The sequence below is a fragment of the Lepidochelys kempii genome, chromosome 28 (genome assembly GCF_965140265.1).
Source record: "Lepidochelys kempii isolate rLepKem1 chromosome 28, rLepKem1.hap2, whole genome shotgun sequence".
NCBI classification, from domain to species: domain Eukaryota; kingdom Metazoa; phylum Chordata; order Testudines; family Cheloniidae; genus Lepidochelys; species Lepidochelys kempii.
In genome coordinates, this window is record NC_133283.1 from 435,014 (window position 1) to 450,482 (window position 15,469).

The 15,469-nt window shown below is 53.5% G+C and overlaps 1 protein-coding gene and 1 long non-coding RNA gene across 2 annotated transcripts; both read right to left on the reverse strand.

The window, feature by feature from the left end:
* Positions 1 to 2,028: 2,028 nt before the first annotated feature.
* On the reverse strand, positions 2,029 to 3,467 carry LOC140904164 (uncharacterized). Its single transcript, XR_012156443.1, has 3 exons — positions 3,382 to 3,467; positions 2,607 to 2,699; positions 2,029 to 2,286 (listed from the first exon to the last, which is right to left on the reverse strand). It is a non-coding gene; the product is annotated as an uncharacterized lncRNA (long non-coding RNA).
* A 2,106-nt stretch (positions 3,468 to 5,573) lies between these two features.
* On the reverse strand, positions 5,574 to 14,722 carry YBX2 (Y-box binding protein 2). The gene is made up of 7 exons (XM_073326448.1): positions 14,587 to 14,722; positions 12,953 to 13,016; positions 9,849 to 9,882; positions 9,083 to 9,172; positions 8,679 to 8,972; positions 8,356 to 8,468; positions 5,574 to 5,844 (listed from the first exon to the last, which is right to left on the reverse strand). Exons 1-7 carry the CDS (start codon positions 14,720 to 14,722, stop codon positions 5,574 to 5,576), a joined length of 1,002 nt encoding a protein of 333 aa, XP_073182549.1.
* Positions 14,723 to 15,469: the final 747 nt, after the last annotated feature.

Sequence of the window (15,469 nt, forward strand, 5' to 3'; positions counted from 1 at the left end):
GTCAACTAGCACCAGGACAACAGAGGGTGGATATGCACAAAGATGGGCCAAGAGAGTCAGTTTTACTTGTAAAACTTAGTTTAGACCAGGCTGCAAATCTGTCTTGGCTTTAATTTTTATTATGGGGGCACTGACTCCTCCCACGCGTCTCAGAAGGAATGCATCCACTGTAGGGGGTTTGCACTGGCCTAACAAGACCCGTTTAGCGTGGCCGGTAAAACTTGTGGGCAATAGGATCAGAACTGCATGGTGGCTGAAATTTGCCCACTGCTCATTGTGTCTGCTGCCTACATGTATTAAGACAAAGCAGGGTAGGAATTGCACCAAATATTTGACAAGACTGTTCATGAACCAGGGCTGGGTTTGGCAAAATTGCCTCCCTTTGAAAATAAAAGGACAAGGCCGGCCCTTGTCAAAATGCTTGGTAGAGAGGTTTCTGAAATGATCAAATCAAGGATCTAAGTCCCTTGAAACCAGCATCTTTTCAACACCATTGTTATGGACAAGCAGTTACCCCAGGCCTTTCGCCCACCAGAAACAGTCACTAATTCAAGTAGACCTCTCCACTAGAATTGGATGGCTTGGAAACTGCTTTCCAGTGATTTGAGGGACCAGAAAGCAGCAATGCAGGGCCTGGTATTGCAATTTATGTATTGTACAGACGCTGGCATTTGAGATATTCAATTTTATTAACGTTGCTCAAGGCCACAATCACCCGTTCGTTTGTAAAATTGGGGAATCTACAGTATTTTGAAATTTAAGCTCATCACACGGGGAGGGAAAAGTAAAAAGGTTTATTGAGCTAAGACTGAAAATTTGAGATGGGGGAACAATCTGATTTAGGGTGATAAAAGTTTCTGAACTTAGAGGGATGGGAAAACTTTCTCATCAGCTTTAATTAAGTCTCATCTGTATTTCAGTGAGAAATCAACGTGAAAAGGCACTAGGCTGCACAAGCATTAGATTCAACTCTAGGCCCTGTGTCGGAGCACGAGAATTTCTCTTGGCTTGTGTATCACATTGGCAGATGCCTGCCTGGACGCCTGCCCAAGTGGTGTCTCTTGCTGAATCTCACTCACCCAAACAGGGACTGAGCTGTCTTTTCAAGCAAGACTTTTGTCATGAAAATTGCTCCGTGCTATTAAAAACCATGCTGTCTGACCGCCCTGCATCACCAGAGATCAGCTTGTTTAAATGGGTCAAGTAGGGGTCTTAAGTCTGAGACCACCTCCTGTTTAGGTTGCCCGTTCAAACCCAGCCTGGCCTGGGAGCTATTAGGAGTCCTGGTGACCCCTGTGAGAAGACAGTTTGTAACAGGACTGTCTACTGTGATTAAGATTAAGTTAGACCCTTGAGAGCTCAGGGAAAAGTGGTACCCCCTCCCCACATTAGGGGTACACAGCATGCTGGCCAGACAGTGGGGGACCTCTTACCATCCACAGAAGGAGGATACAGGGTTCCTTTGGATGCTCGAACACATGCTGCTCTCCAGCGGTTTGTAGGGGGTATCAGAGCACCTTGAGAGGGAGAGTTAGCTTGACACAGGTGGGGAAACTGAGGCACAGAGACATGGAGGCCAATATTTGGAGAAAGGCATCCATAATCACAGGCCAAACTGAAGACATGTGAAAGATGATGAGCACCCGCAACTGGTCAACAGACATTCTGGGTGCTCAGCACTTGGGTGTGAATGTGTGTGTAAGGCTCACAGCACTTCCAGTTGCAGAGGAATGTTATGGCCACCTGGAACTTGCAAAAGATCAGCTAGTAAGACAGCCAGGCCACCTGCTCTAAGCCCCTAGGCCCCAATCTTCAGCCTAGAGAGACTCCTCCCAGAGCCAGGGATGAACCCAGGAGTCCCACCTCAATCCACAGACCAGGAAAGCAAGAGGTGGACCCGTGGCTGTGACAAACGCAGCTCATTTGCCCCCTTAGCAGGGCAGGAAAGACCCGGCAACATCAGGAGTCTGTGCAAATTCCTTTACTGACACCCAAACTGCACACAACGTTCGCAAAAAGTGCTCTTCAAAAAAATCAGGGGGGAAGGGAGGGAATTAACTCAAGTTTCAACAGCCAGTTTCCCTTTGAACTGAGGAAGCTGTGGGAGGGGGGAGACTAGCCCCTCAAAAAGTCTTTTTTTTTTTTAAACTTAAAGATTGTGTGTTCTGTCCCCCCTCGGGGTTCACATTCTTGGCTTCGATCAGCAGCGAAGAGAGGGGGGACCGGGTGGAGTTTGGGGTCTCTGTGCAGTATGAGGTAACTTGGGGATACGGGCAAGATGGACACCTACAGGAGAGAGGAAAGGTGGTCAGACTCTGAAACCGAAGCCCCTATGGGGGAAAAGACCCCAACACTCAGTTGAAGAATGAGCCAAACTTAAGGTATGTTTCACTCTGTGATGGGGTGAGGCCAGATCAGATACACTAGTGGTCAACCCAAATCTGTACCTGATCAGATCTACAGGTTGGCTGAGCTACCAGCTGGCCACCAAGTGACAAGGGCTGGATCATTAGCTAACAGAAGAGATCTGCTCACCCTGTCATGCCAGTCTTTCTGGATCAAGCCATTGGCACACAACACCGTCCCCTACCTTGCCAAGTCCTTACCAGCTGGCAGATCTCTGCATCCCCTCACTGTGTGCAGGGTCATTATACCAGCAGGGCTGGAGCGGGGTCCCCCCTGGGCTCGGGCGTCGAAGTCTGGAGAGAGAGACCCCAGGTTAGTGACTACCCCGCCAGGCCTTCCTGCTTCCGGGGGGGTGGCCAATGAGCTGCCGCTGGCATTGGGGTGGGGACAGGGAGAAAAAGCTCCAGCATCGCAGGCAAGGGGCTGATTTCAGGGCACACAGGAGGCCAGATTGCCCACTATGGTGCCACGTTTGATGGTCCAGAGCCCACCCCATGGCAATGTGAGCCTACTGCAGGAGGCTCAAGGATAAGCTGCCATCTGCTGGTGGTTGCCTAGGGTACTTTAGAGGGGCTGTGGGCCAGCAGGAGGGGTGCCACCACCCAGCCATGATCTCCTGTCTTAACAGTGCAGACTCTGGCTAATTACTCATGGGGCTTGCCATTCCCTAGGGGCACTGTGCCAGGATGGTTGGCACTAGGTGAAACCTGATTTGCAAGTCCTGACTAGCGCTCTCCTCTCATTCTTCTACCTCCAACCACACCCTACAGCCAGGGGGCACCACGCCCGCTGTACACACACGTCAGGTGGATCCAGGAAGTGCCAACTGCCAGGAGCTGCTCCCAGAGAGAGAGAGGGGAGCCATCAGAATGCCCCACAAGAATGTAGAGCTGTTTCTGTAGAGCTGCTGCATGGCACCACTAGATTTTGCCACACTGTGGCACCAGGTTATACTCCCCAGTCCCGGGCGCTTACATCCACAAGCTGCCGCTGGATCTCAGGCAGTGGCTGGGAGGGACCCTCCGGAGCAGGGGCAGCAGGTTTGCTGGCTTCCACTGCTGGTTCCTGAGTGGTGGCTGGGGTGCTGGCAGCAGGGGTGTCCCCACCAGCGGGGGAGCTCAGAGCAGGCTGGTCTTTGGAGGCGGTAACCGTGGGCTAGGGTGGAGAGATCATACGGCATTTCATTCACGAGTGCTTCTCGTCTGGACAGCACCTTGCTGCCAGTAGGCCTCCCTGAGCCAGCCAAGACCAGCTGCTGCTGTGCCATGTGAAACTGACCTGGGAGTTCAGGGAGGCAGAATGTAACTGCTCTGGTTGGAACATGGGGCTAGCGCCCCCTGCTGTTCGGTGGGGTGTAATCGTCAGCTACAGAGTTAGGTCAACACAAGGCAGCTCACGTCACGAAAGCTGACGCTCAAACAAATTTGTTAGTCTCAAAGGTGCCACAAGTCCTCCTTTTCATTTTGCGAATACAGACCAACACGGCTGCTACTCTGAAACCTCTAATATTTCTCCAGCCAACATAACTCCACCTCCCCGAGCGGTGTCTAGTTAAGGCCGACGTAGTTAAGTCGATGCGGAACACATTGCCAGGAGAAATTGATACAAGCTCCCCTGCGGAGGACATGCCCCAACATGAGGGGCAAAGCTTAGACCCGCACGAGCAACGTAATTACTGCAGAGGCTTTATGAGGATGTAAGTTAGGTCGACTTTAATTTTGTCACAGTGCTATCAAGAGATGACTTGATTAGGGACGTGCTACTTGCTTGGGGAGAAAGTGCCAGGTACTAAGGGGCTGGACATTAAAGCCAGACAAAATTGCTATGGAAAATAAAGCATCCAGTGTGGGGAAGTAGCTACTGAATCCAACTCCCAAAGGGAAATGCAGCATTCTCTGTCTCTCAGCGGCTTCAGATTCTGACGCGCTGGCCTTTCTGGGAGACGCTGTAGTCCAGCCCAAGTTACTAGGCTCGGTACAGGTTGAAGTTTAATGACTTGTGATCAATATACCAAGTCAGAAAGATGATCCCTTCCGGCCTTAGAAATCTAAGTCAGGTGAAAGCAGGTGCTTCAGAGCGCCCTGAGCTAGGGCGTTGTCAGCGCTGACTCAGGGGAGAGCCCCACCTACCGAGTCACCCATGCTGCGCCCTGAAACACAGGGCCAACGCAGGAGCACAGGCCCAACCTTGTGTTCACTTCCTTGATCTGATAAGGTCACAGCCCAACGGGTGGGGGCTGCAGACTACTGGAAAGTCTCTGGCAGCCTGTTCCCTTCATTTGCATTGCAGCATTGTCCTGCCAGGGCTGTAAAGCCATTGCGGCTTAGTGCACGAGAAGGGCGTGGACGATTCTCCATCACTGGAGTCTTTCAATCACGGACCTCAGATCTGCTCTAGCTCAAGCGGAAGTTATTGGGCTTGACGCAGAAGTTGCTGGGCAGCATTCTGCGGCTGCAGGGAGGTCAGAATTTTCCCCTTTCCACCCCCCATCCTTCCCCAAACCAGAGTCCCGAGTGCCCTGGACCGCCAGAAACCCTGAGCCACGTCTGACTCTGTGGGAGGGGCCGGTTTAGTGCCAGTCTTATTGGCTACACTAAAATACCCACGTTTAAGACTGCCGTTAGCGCAAAGAGCCGGGATCTAAGCCTTTGCATTTTAACACTGGGGGTTCAAACGTCACTAGGTCCTTCATCTATCTCATATACTTCTCTGGCTTACGGATATGGGGGGCATTTAAGTGCTTCACTATTTTAAAGGTGTGAGAGGAAACGCCACCCCATGAGGTCAGGCCAGCGCTACAATCTCCATTAGGGAAACTGACACAGAGAAGCTAAGCGACATGCTCAAGGTCACACAAAGTTGAGCACAGTAGGACTTAGGTCTTCCAAGTCTCAGGATGGTGTCCTAACCATTGGGAAATCATCCCTCTCAGAAAAACTCCCAAACAGCTCATTCCCATTAAGCTTAGGGTTATAGGCCCCCTACCCCAGATACATGGAGAACTTCCATTACAGCTTACAGCAGTTGAGAGAGAACCGCTGAGCAACTAAAATCTGTGGGATAAGTTCTGGGCCCCCCTGGTTTACTGCCTCCTCTAATGGCTATCCCAAAATGCACTGCAGGGCCACTCAACCCACTACTCCCCCACATGGCACACCCCCCACCCATCAGTTGCCGTGAGCCTGTCTGAGAAAGGAGTCGAGTGGCCACAGCTTTAGGAACAGAGCGCCAGCCACCAGGGAATTGCCCACCCCAGCTCTCACCTCTGCCGCTGCCGGCCGGGTGCCAGCAGTTTGCTGCCGTCTGCGCTGGAAGAAGGGCCGGTTACGCTGGCGCTGGGGTTCGGGACGGATGCCATCTGCTGGGGCTGGCACCACTTTGGTCTCACCGTCGCCTCCTTCAGTGGTGGGTTGTTGTGGTGGGCGGGGGCGGAAGGGTCTGGATCGGGTGTGGGGGAGATGGGGGACGGAAGAAGGTTACAAGCAGGCCTCTGTAGGGCCAGGAAGTCTAACCTGGTTTGATCAGGCTCCCAGAGAACCTTTTACTAACACCACTACTCCATGCCGGGAATGTGAAAGTGTGATGGGCAGCCTAAACCTTCTGAATTAGCCAGACTTCCATTGTCTCCGTGGAGCAGCAGCTTGCCCAGAGCTGGGAACAGAACCCAGGTGTCCTGGCTGAAAATTTCTCATTGAAACTGCTGATGGAAAATGTGGTTTTGATTAAACGAAGGTATGGAAAATGACTCTCAGAAGCCAAAGAGTTTCCAGTTCCATAATATTTCAATTCTGAAATGTCACTGCTGTGCCTCGTGGGAATTGTAGTTTGGCTGCCTCATGTGTCCATTCCCCTCTATGGTCTGACTCCTTGGCTGAACTGCATCTCCCATAATGCGCTGCCTTTTCAAAAAGCAAGACCATGGTGCGTCACGGGTATTGTAATCTGAACAGGAGCATGAGGCTCCCAAACTACAACTCCCATGATGTGCCATGGTCTCGCTTCTTGGTGAGGCAATGCATCATGGGAGAAGAGATGGTCCAGGCCTCTTGATTGAACTCCATCTTCCATGCTGCATTGTCTTGCCTCAGCAAGAAGCAAGACCATGTTGCATCATGGGAGGAGTTTGGGTGCCTCACGCTCCCAATTCCCTATGGTCTGGGCCCCCTGGCTGAAGTCCATCTCCCATGATGCATTGCCTTGCCTCACAGACATGACCAGGGTGCATCATGGGAGTTGTAGTCTGACCAGAAAAGGTGTGTGAGGCACCAAAGCTACAGTTCTCATGATGCACCGTGGCAGCATTTCAGAATTGAAACATTTTGGTTTTCCCCTCACTGAAGATACCAAATGTTCAGTGGAGTCATTTTCTGACCAGTTCTTATCCTGATTCGAGCAAGTCTCAGCCACCTGGAATTCATTCAGTTCACATACTGCTCATCTAGACCTAAGGTTTCAGCCACCCACACAATCTAGGGGGGTTAACTGGCAGGGTGCCTAGTCTCAGGCCTTGTTGACACAAGTTGTGCCACTAACTATAACAAAGTAGTACAACCCTCCTAGTCTGGATGCAGTTATAATAGCTATACCAGTGTATAGGGGAGTAAGCTAGGCAAGTCTAGGCACCTTTAGAGCAAAGTCACACCCCAATCAAAACTTATATCCTAGTAGAAGCCCTACACAGGTAGGGTGTGGTGCTAAACAAGGCAACTCCCCAAAAGCTACATCAATGTGAAGACTGCCAGTGCTAGGATCTTATCTGCAGTGAAGACAAAGGCCTAGTGCTGTTGGGAAACCCCTATTCCCTAGAAGGCACCCAGATACAACCAGTAGGGTACGTTCTGCTCTGGCATTAAGATCCCACACCAGTTACACTGGTATTGATGCCTCCATGGCTAGGCCAATGACTGGTCTTGCGATTAGTGGGGGAGGGCACTCACGGGAATTACTTCCAACAGATTAGAGGTCTCTTTCTTTTCCAGTGCAGCTTTGGCTATTACTCCCTGAAAAAGGGGGAGATATCTGGCCCACCTTCCATTATGAAGAGCCAAATTTAACCCACAGCTTCCAAGAGACAGTTGTTTTGGTGCATCAGGGCAAACCTCAGTTCCCAGTGTTCAAACAGCAGCTACACGCACGATGGGAGATCCAGCTTTCAGATAGCTGGTCCCAGATCACCGCTTGGAAAGCTTGCGGATACTCATCTGCTAATCCCACTCTAGCCCTGGCAGGCTGGACAATTTCCTGTTACCATTTTCCATCCCATCCATTGATATTCTAAGCTGCTTTTCTCCTGAGCCAGCCTCAGGGCAGGCCTTGCTGCTTTCAGCTGCACGAAGGCAGGAATCAAGCTTTGATGAACTCTTCTAGGAGGATCTCCTGCTAGGAGAGCGTGGAAGTGGACAGTAACTGGGTGGAAGCGCTGTTTGCCGGCGTTTGACGGGAACACTGGGAGGCAGCATAGAATGGCTCCCTTCGAGGTATACACAGTTTCTGACCCGAACACACACACTTACTTAAGCTGGGCTTTTCCGCTCCCGTACCTCAGGCCAGCAATAATGCTACTCCTGTGTTTACGGTGGCCCCACAAAGAAAGGCTTCAGTGTCCGAACTGGGGCAGAGATTCAGGGTGAGACTTTGATCCTTAACCCCCAGCGGAAACAGGGTGTTCAAGTCCCACCTTTGACAACCCCCACCCTTAATTTAGGAGGCAGACGGATTGCACAGGCCTGTTTTAGAGCCGGATGGGAGACTGGCCCAGTTGAGACCTCAGAACAAAATCAGGTCACAGGCAGCTTCCAGTGCCACCACAGTAGGGAAGGGACCAACTGCACAGCAAGCCAGTGAGGGAGCCCTCCATGCATTCAGCACCAAGGCAATCTGTCCCATCCACACTCCTGCCCTGTGGGGGACATCCCACTAGCCAGAAGAAGCTGACGTCTGCACACTTACCTGCGGTATCTGGGCCGGAAGCGAGGGGCTGGTGCTCTCTCCCCAGCCTGGACTGGCGGTTGCTGGTCTCCCTCTGGCTGGGTGGCATCTTTAGGTTCTGCGCCTTCCGTGCCCTATGGCAAACACAACTCTGATCACATGATCTTGTGACACTAGCTCTCCTCTACACTAGACCAGCCTCTAAGAAGGTAGATGAACTGTGCTGGTGTCCAGGAACCCCAACATGAACTCTGCTGTCTTACAGGCCCAAATACTATCCCACAGGGCCTGGGATCAGCTAGCAGAGACCAGGCCACTTCCCCCTTACCATGCCCAGGCCTCACCTGGGCCAGCTGGGCTTGCTGCTGGATCGGAGGCCGGGGCCCACGCACGAATCTCCGGCGGAAGAAGAACGGCGGAGGACGCCTCCTGCGGGGCTGCTGCTGCATGGTATCATCAGCTCTCTCCCCCTCGCTGACCGGCTCAGCAGCCCCTTCCACTCTGGTGGCATCCTGCGGTGGCAGCTGGGCCTGCCGGGGCCTGGGGATGAATCTGCGGAAGCGCCGGCGGTTGGGGGCGTAGCGGCTGCCTTTCACCGGCACGCCACCCGGGCCGGTGACGTTGGCCGCCTCAGCGCCCTGCAGCAGATGTGAGGAGACAAGCCCTGAGAAGGGGAAACAGACCCCTGCCCCAATCCTTGCATGCAGGGGAGCTGGCATCGGCCTGGCCTCCCTGTGCTCCGCCTCACCTTCTCTCCTTCCACAACATCGAACTCCACTGTCTCCCCGTCGCCGACGCTGCGCAGGAACTTCCGAGGGTTGTTCCTCTTGATGGCTGTCTGGGAGCAGCAGGAGAGACGAGATGGGGCTAGGTGGGTGTGTGTGTGTGGGGGGGGGGGGAGATGAGGTGTCAGCTTGCCCCAGGAGATTTTGAATTTGAAGCTACATCCCATAGTCCCTGAGGCAGATGAGAAGCAACTGCTCCTCCCACCTCAGCTCTTCAAGTGGAGAGCAACCCAATCCAGGAACAAGGGGGCCACCTGCGTGCTGGGCCTCTCCACGCTCAGAGTCAGGGCCAAGCTGTTGCTTGCCCCATGGTGCTAGAAACTGGATCAAGTCCCGCCAAAACTGAGTGGCCAAAAGGGTCATTGCCCACCTGGAAACCAAGGGCACTACCCCAGTTCCGCCCCCTCGCCCCGAACTCCCTCAACCCTGGCAGGGCAGAATTGCAGCTGCTGGGCACCAGCTACCTCAGAGATCCACAGGCTCACAAGCCGCTCAGGGGTTATTATTTACTCCTCACCTCTGATTGGAAAGGTGGAGCCCCATTATCCCCATGTGCTACCGGCAAATGCTGCTTCTCAAAGAGCATGCCCAGGAACAGAATGAGAGCCTGGGAGACAGCTGTGCTCAGCGGAGGGCATGGGGAAGGCCTGGTAGATGTCTGGCATGCCAGATGCCAAACAATTCCTGAAACTTATGAGAACCACTTACTGAAACTGACCAAGGTCTTACCTGGTGCACAAACACATCCTCCTTGGTGTCATTCCTGCAGGGATGGAGAGAGTTCTGAGGGATCACGGCTCCATGCCTGGCACGGCGACGTGGCCCATACACAAATCACCAGACAAGGCCCTGCATAATCCTGCCTCTCCCTTGTTTAATGCCCACCATCCCTGTGCTTTAAGATTTCAGCTGCCAGGCTTCCCCTGCTCCGCCCTCCTCTTCCTATCCCCATACTCTCCTAGTGCCTTGCTTCAGCACTTTAGAGCAGGGAACAGATTGGGTGTGAATTTACAGTATTAGACAGCATCTGTCAAAGCCTCCAGTGTTCCCAGGTGCAGCCTTGGGTCTTTAGCAGTAAGGCCGAGACAGCACCACGATGGATCCTTAAAAGGTCTCAATCTCTTAGAATCATAGAATATCAGGGTTGGAAGGGACCTCAGGAGGTCATCTAGTCCAACCCCCTGCTCAAAGCAGGACCAATCCCCAACTAAATCATCCCAGCCAGGGCTTTGTCAAGCCTGACCTTAAAAACTTCTAAGGAAGGAGATTCTACCACCTCCCTAGGTAACGCATTCCAGTGTTTCACCACCCTCCTAGTAAAAAAGTTTTTCCTAATATCCAACCTAAACCTCCCCCACTGCAACTTGAGACCATTACTCCTTGTCTTGTCCTCTTCTACCACTGAGAATAGTCTAGAACCATCCTCTCTGGAACCACCTCTCAGGCAGTTGAAAGCAGCTATCAAATCCCCCCTCATTCTTCTCTTCTGCAGACTAAACAATCCCAGTTCCCTCAGCCTGTCCTCATAAGTCATGTGTTCCAGACTCCTAATCATTTTTGTTGCCCTTCGCTGGACTCTCTCCAATTTATCCACATCCTGCCTGTAGTGTGGGGCCCAAAACTGGACACAGTACTCCAGATGAGGCCTCACCAGTGTCAAATAGAGGGGGATGATCACATCCCTCGATCTGCTCGCTATGCCCCTACTTATACATCCCAAAATGCCATTGGCCTTCTTGGCAACAAGGGCACACTGCTGACTCATATCCAGCTTCTCATCCACTGTCACCCCTAGGTCCTTTTCTGCAGAACTGCTGCCGAGCCATTCGGTCCCTAGTCTGTAGCGGTGCATTGGGTTCTTCCGTCCTAAGTGCAGGACTCTGCACTTATCCTTATTGAACCCCATCAGATTTCTTTTGGCCCAATCCTCCAATTTGTCTAGGTCCCTCTGTTAGGTCTGGTTTACCCCTAAAACGTAGGTCAATCCAGCTCAGGGCTGCGAAAAATGTCATGCCATGGGGTGGCACAGCTCTTGCAAGTTTGAGGCAACTGCCCAGGCTGAGGGCGGCAGATCCTGGCAGCAGCAGGAGTTCAGAGAGCCCAGACCTCCAGCAGAGGGCATTGCGTCTCAGGCAACGAGAGACAGAAATACTCAATTACAACTTGGCCGAGTGCTTAAACCTCGCACCCCACTTATTATACACCCCAGCAGAAACTGAGGCCAAAATCCTCAGCTCGGGGGGTGGGTGGTCATACTGATGCCCGTCAGGATCTGTCTACAAAGGCAATTTGCCACGGTCAGAGAGGGGTCTAGCCCAGTTGTGATACTGCAACTTGTGGCATGTTAACACAGAATCTTTTTAGGTCAGGGATCAAATCAAGACCTTTTAAGCAACTGAAGAAAACCCATTCTTCAAGCAGCAGAATATTAGCCACGAGGTGAAACTGCCCCGCCCCCAGTATTTCCATGAGGTGCTAACACTGGTTGTCATTCAGCTTCAGAGAGAAGTATTGCACTGCTGATTTTTAAACAAACTTGCTACTTGGGATTTTTTGTTAAAGAACTGTGCCCTGCACCCCATTCTGGCTCCACAGCCCTGTTTGGTGCAAGACACACAGCTCCCAAGTTATCTGCCAGCATCCTTTTGGAACCTCTGACAGCCAGCAAAGGAAGAAATAGCATTGCTGCTACCAAGGCTCATCTTCGCCGGATACCTCTGTGGAGGACCGCATTAGGTTCTCAGCGCTGTCAGAGAGCCTATCGCCTTTAGCCATGGAGTTTCCCCTCCCAAGATAACTTGTTTAAGCATTGAGTGCTAATCCTATTGCTTAAATTTTCATCGACACCAAGGAAGTGACTTCAGTTTGATTAATTCTTTAGTCACTTAGGAAAAAAACACAATGAAAAACCTGGATTCCTAGTGGAAGATGCTTTTAAAAGCCTTTTGGGTCTTAACACAAATTCTGTTCAAATCAAGTCAAAGCGCTGACCATTGTAAAAGGCAGCGCTAGACATTAAAATGTATTAACCCAGCAGTTATGTCTTATCCACCCTCTAGGATAACTGCATTTTACTTGCCTGTGAAAAGAACTCCCCCTGGTCAAAGAGGATTTTCAAAGGGGTGAAAGTGAGCTGTAGCTCACAAAAGCTTATGCTCAAATAAATTGGTTAGTCTAAGGTGCCACTAGTCCTCCTTTTCTTTTTGCAGATACAGACTAACACAGCTGCTACTCTGAAACCAATCAAAGCATAGTGAGTTAATCACTCTCTAGCCTGCCTCTAAGGTCCAGACTATGGGACTCACCTGGTTAATGTAAGGGGCTAGTTTTTCCCCACAAGAGGCTGTCTGGCCACTGGTTGGTTGAAACTGGGTCTATTTCAGTTTTAGTTTAATTATTCAGTACACACAGGTTAATTTAAAACAGCTGACCCCCAGTTCCAATTAAGTATTGTTCCTCAGAAGATTGGTTCACACATCAGAGGGGACAGGTGGTATTTACTGTAGTGGGAAGCAATTCTTACTGGGCACCGCTTCTGCCCAGCTTCCAGGCACAACTTGCAGGGCAGGGCAGAGGGATGTGTCTCTGGAGCATGTCAGACGACCACTAAAGTAGGACTTACAGTGAGAGGTTTTTACCTCTAAGCACCTCCCGAGGTGTCTCCTAAGCTCTGTGAGTTGCTCATTCAAAGAGACTTCTCACAGTTCAGCTCTGCTTGAGAAAGTCTGATCCCCAACCCACAGAGTCTTCTCCCTGCCAGCTTCCAGAGTGTGAGGACCCCAGCCTCAGCCCTGACGAGTCCCAACAGTCTAAGCAGGGGGTGGAGAGCTCACCTGTTAATAAATCCATAGCCGTTGCGAACATTGAACCACTTAACTGTGCCCAGCACCTGGGTTGCTGCAGGTGGTTTCCCAGGGAAGAAAGTTGAGAGGTTACAGGTCAGTCACCAGCAGGCAGCCCTTCCGACTGAGCAGGCAGGGAAGCACCTCTGTATAAGCTCTAAAAATCTGGGGCACTCCAGCCCCAAGGCAGAGGCCCCACACTACTCCCCCCGGAACAGGGCCAGCCTTCCCAATACACACCCCACGCCCTCCTCCCCTTCACATCTCTTCCTGCCCCATGGCCCGCCAAGTTCATAGGCTCCGATTACGAGGCCAGGCAAGACCACTGATCAGCCCACGATCTTTCCCCTCTTCATTCACACAACCCATCCCCCCTGATCCCACCACCCCTTCCCTAATGCTAGAAGCTTCCTCCCACAAACTATTCCCCTTCCAGCTCCCCTCAAAGATAATCTGTATGGAGAGGAAACAATGTGCCCCCCCCCATCCCTCTCGCAGCCACACCCTCACACACACACACAACCATCCCGCCCTGCAGGCTCCCTCAATTTTCACCTAGTCCCCTAGAATTCCCTCCCTCCCTCCTCAGACACCTGTCTCCAACACCTTCAGGTCCCAGCTTGCCTTTACATGACCCCCAGGTGCCCCTTTTCTCAACTTTGGCCTCTCCCCCCTGCCCCCCCACCACTTGGTTCCACCCACTACACGGGTTCCAACCCACTCTTCAGATTCCCCTCAGCTCTCAGCTAGGCCACCTCCACCTCATGCCCAGGATGGATTTCGTCACAACCCACACCCTCTCTACTCACCTGAAGAGCTGCTTAGCCCCACCTCACCTGATTTGGAATCCGTTTAACCCCGCCCCCAATGTAGTGGGCTCCACACCACCCCCTGCTGCTCCAGCTTGGTTTAACCCCTCCCTTAAGAGCCAATGATGCACACCACCTACTCCCCCTAGGACATGCTTGGCCCCACCCACTGGGCCCCACCCTCCCCTTAGATGCACTTGGCTCCACCTCCCCCAGGACACACTTGACCTCCCCATTACACCCCCTCATCCTTTCCCCTCCTTTGGGCAGCAATTGGCCCCACCCAAAGGACACCACCCAATACCCCACCCCTGGACAGCACTTGGCCCCCAACCCCACCCCAGAACACACTTGGCCCCGCCCACTATCCCAGCCCCCTCCTCTCCCTGAGTACACACTTGGCCCCACCCCAAGCCTGCCCCAGGACACACTTGGCCCTGCCCACTATCCCAGCTCCCCTAAGGAGACACTTGGCCCCGCCCCTCGGCAAGCCCCACCCCCAGGACACGCTTGGCCCCGCCCACTATCCCAGCCCCCTCCTCTGCCTCAGGGTGTGCTTGGCCCCGCCCCTCCCCAAGCCCCACCCCTAGGCACTCTTGGCCCCACCCACTACCCCAGCCCCCTCCTCTCCCCGAGGACACGCTTGGCCCCGCCCCTCAGGGCACGCTTGGCCCCGCCCCTGGCCCAGCACGCGCCCGGCCCAAGGCCCCGCCCCTTCTCCTCACCTCCCGCAAGGCGCCCGGCCCCGCCCCCGCCTCGAGGCCCCGCCCCCCTCAACAGCCGCCCCGCCCTCGAGGCCCCGCCCCTCCGTCTCACCCAGGACGCGCTTGGCCGCCTGGCCGCGGGCCGGGGCGGGCGCGGGGCCCGGGGCGGCCCCGCCCGGGCCGGGCTTGGCCGGCTCCCCCGCGGGGCTCTCCCCGGCGCCGGCCCCGCTCTCCGCCTCGCTCAGCATCCCCGCCGCCGCCGCTCCTCAGCCGCCGCCGCCGCCTCGCGCCGCCGGCCCCGCCCTGCCGCCTGCCTCGCGCCGCCCAATCGGCAACCGCCCCGCGCGCGCGCGCCGCCCAATCGGCGGCCCGGCTTTTATGCCCGCCCGCCCGCCGCGCCCTCGCGCCCGGCCCCGATTGGGCCTCGCCCACCCCCGCGCTCCCATTGGCCCGCGGGGTTCGTCCCCCGGCCGTTGTGCGGCGGGCCGCGCACGCCGCCTGCCGGCCCACGTGGGGCCAGGAGGTGCGACGCTGGCCCGAGCGCGGGGCGTGCATATATTTGCATACTGATGAGGCTATTTGCATATAATCGGGTCGCGAGCCCTCTGGTTGGGTGTTTTGCATCTGGTTGCGTGGAGGTCCTGTTCCTACAGGTGCGTATATTTACATATTTTACACCTATTTTGCATAGTCTATTTGCATATATTGACAGGTGTTTGCACATTCTAGCTGCATATCTCCCATATATTTACATATGTTTGCATAGTCTATTTGCATATCTTACATATATTTTCATAATCTAGGCGCGCAGTTTACATATATTTGCATATGTTTGCATATATTTGCATGGTGCACACCATTCCTCCTGGGGGGTGGTCATTATTTGCATATAGTTTTGCTGTGGGGTCTGGTCCTCTGTGTGCCTGTATTTGCATATATTTGCATTGCGAGCTCTGTGCCTCTAGTTGTATATTTTTGCCCTGATTCGTTATTCC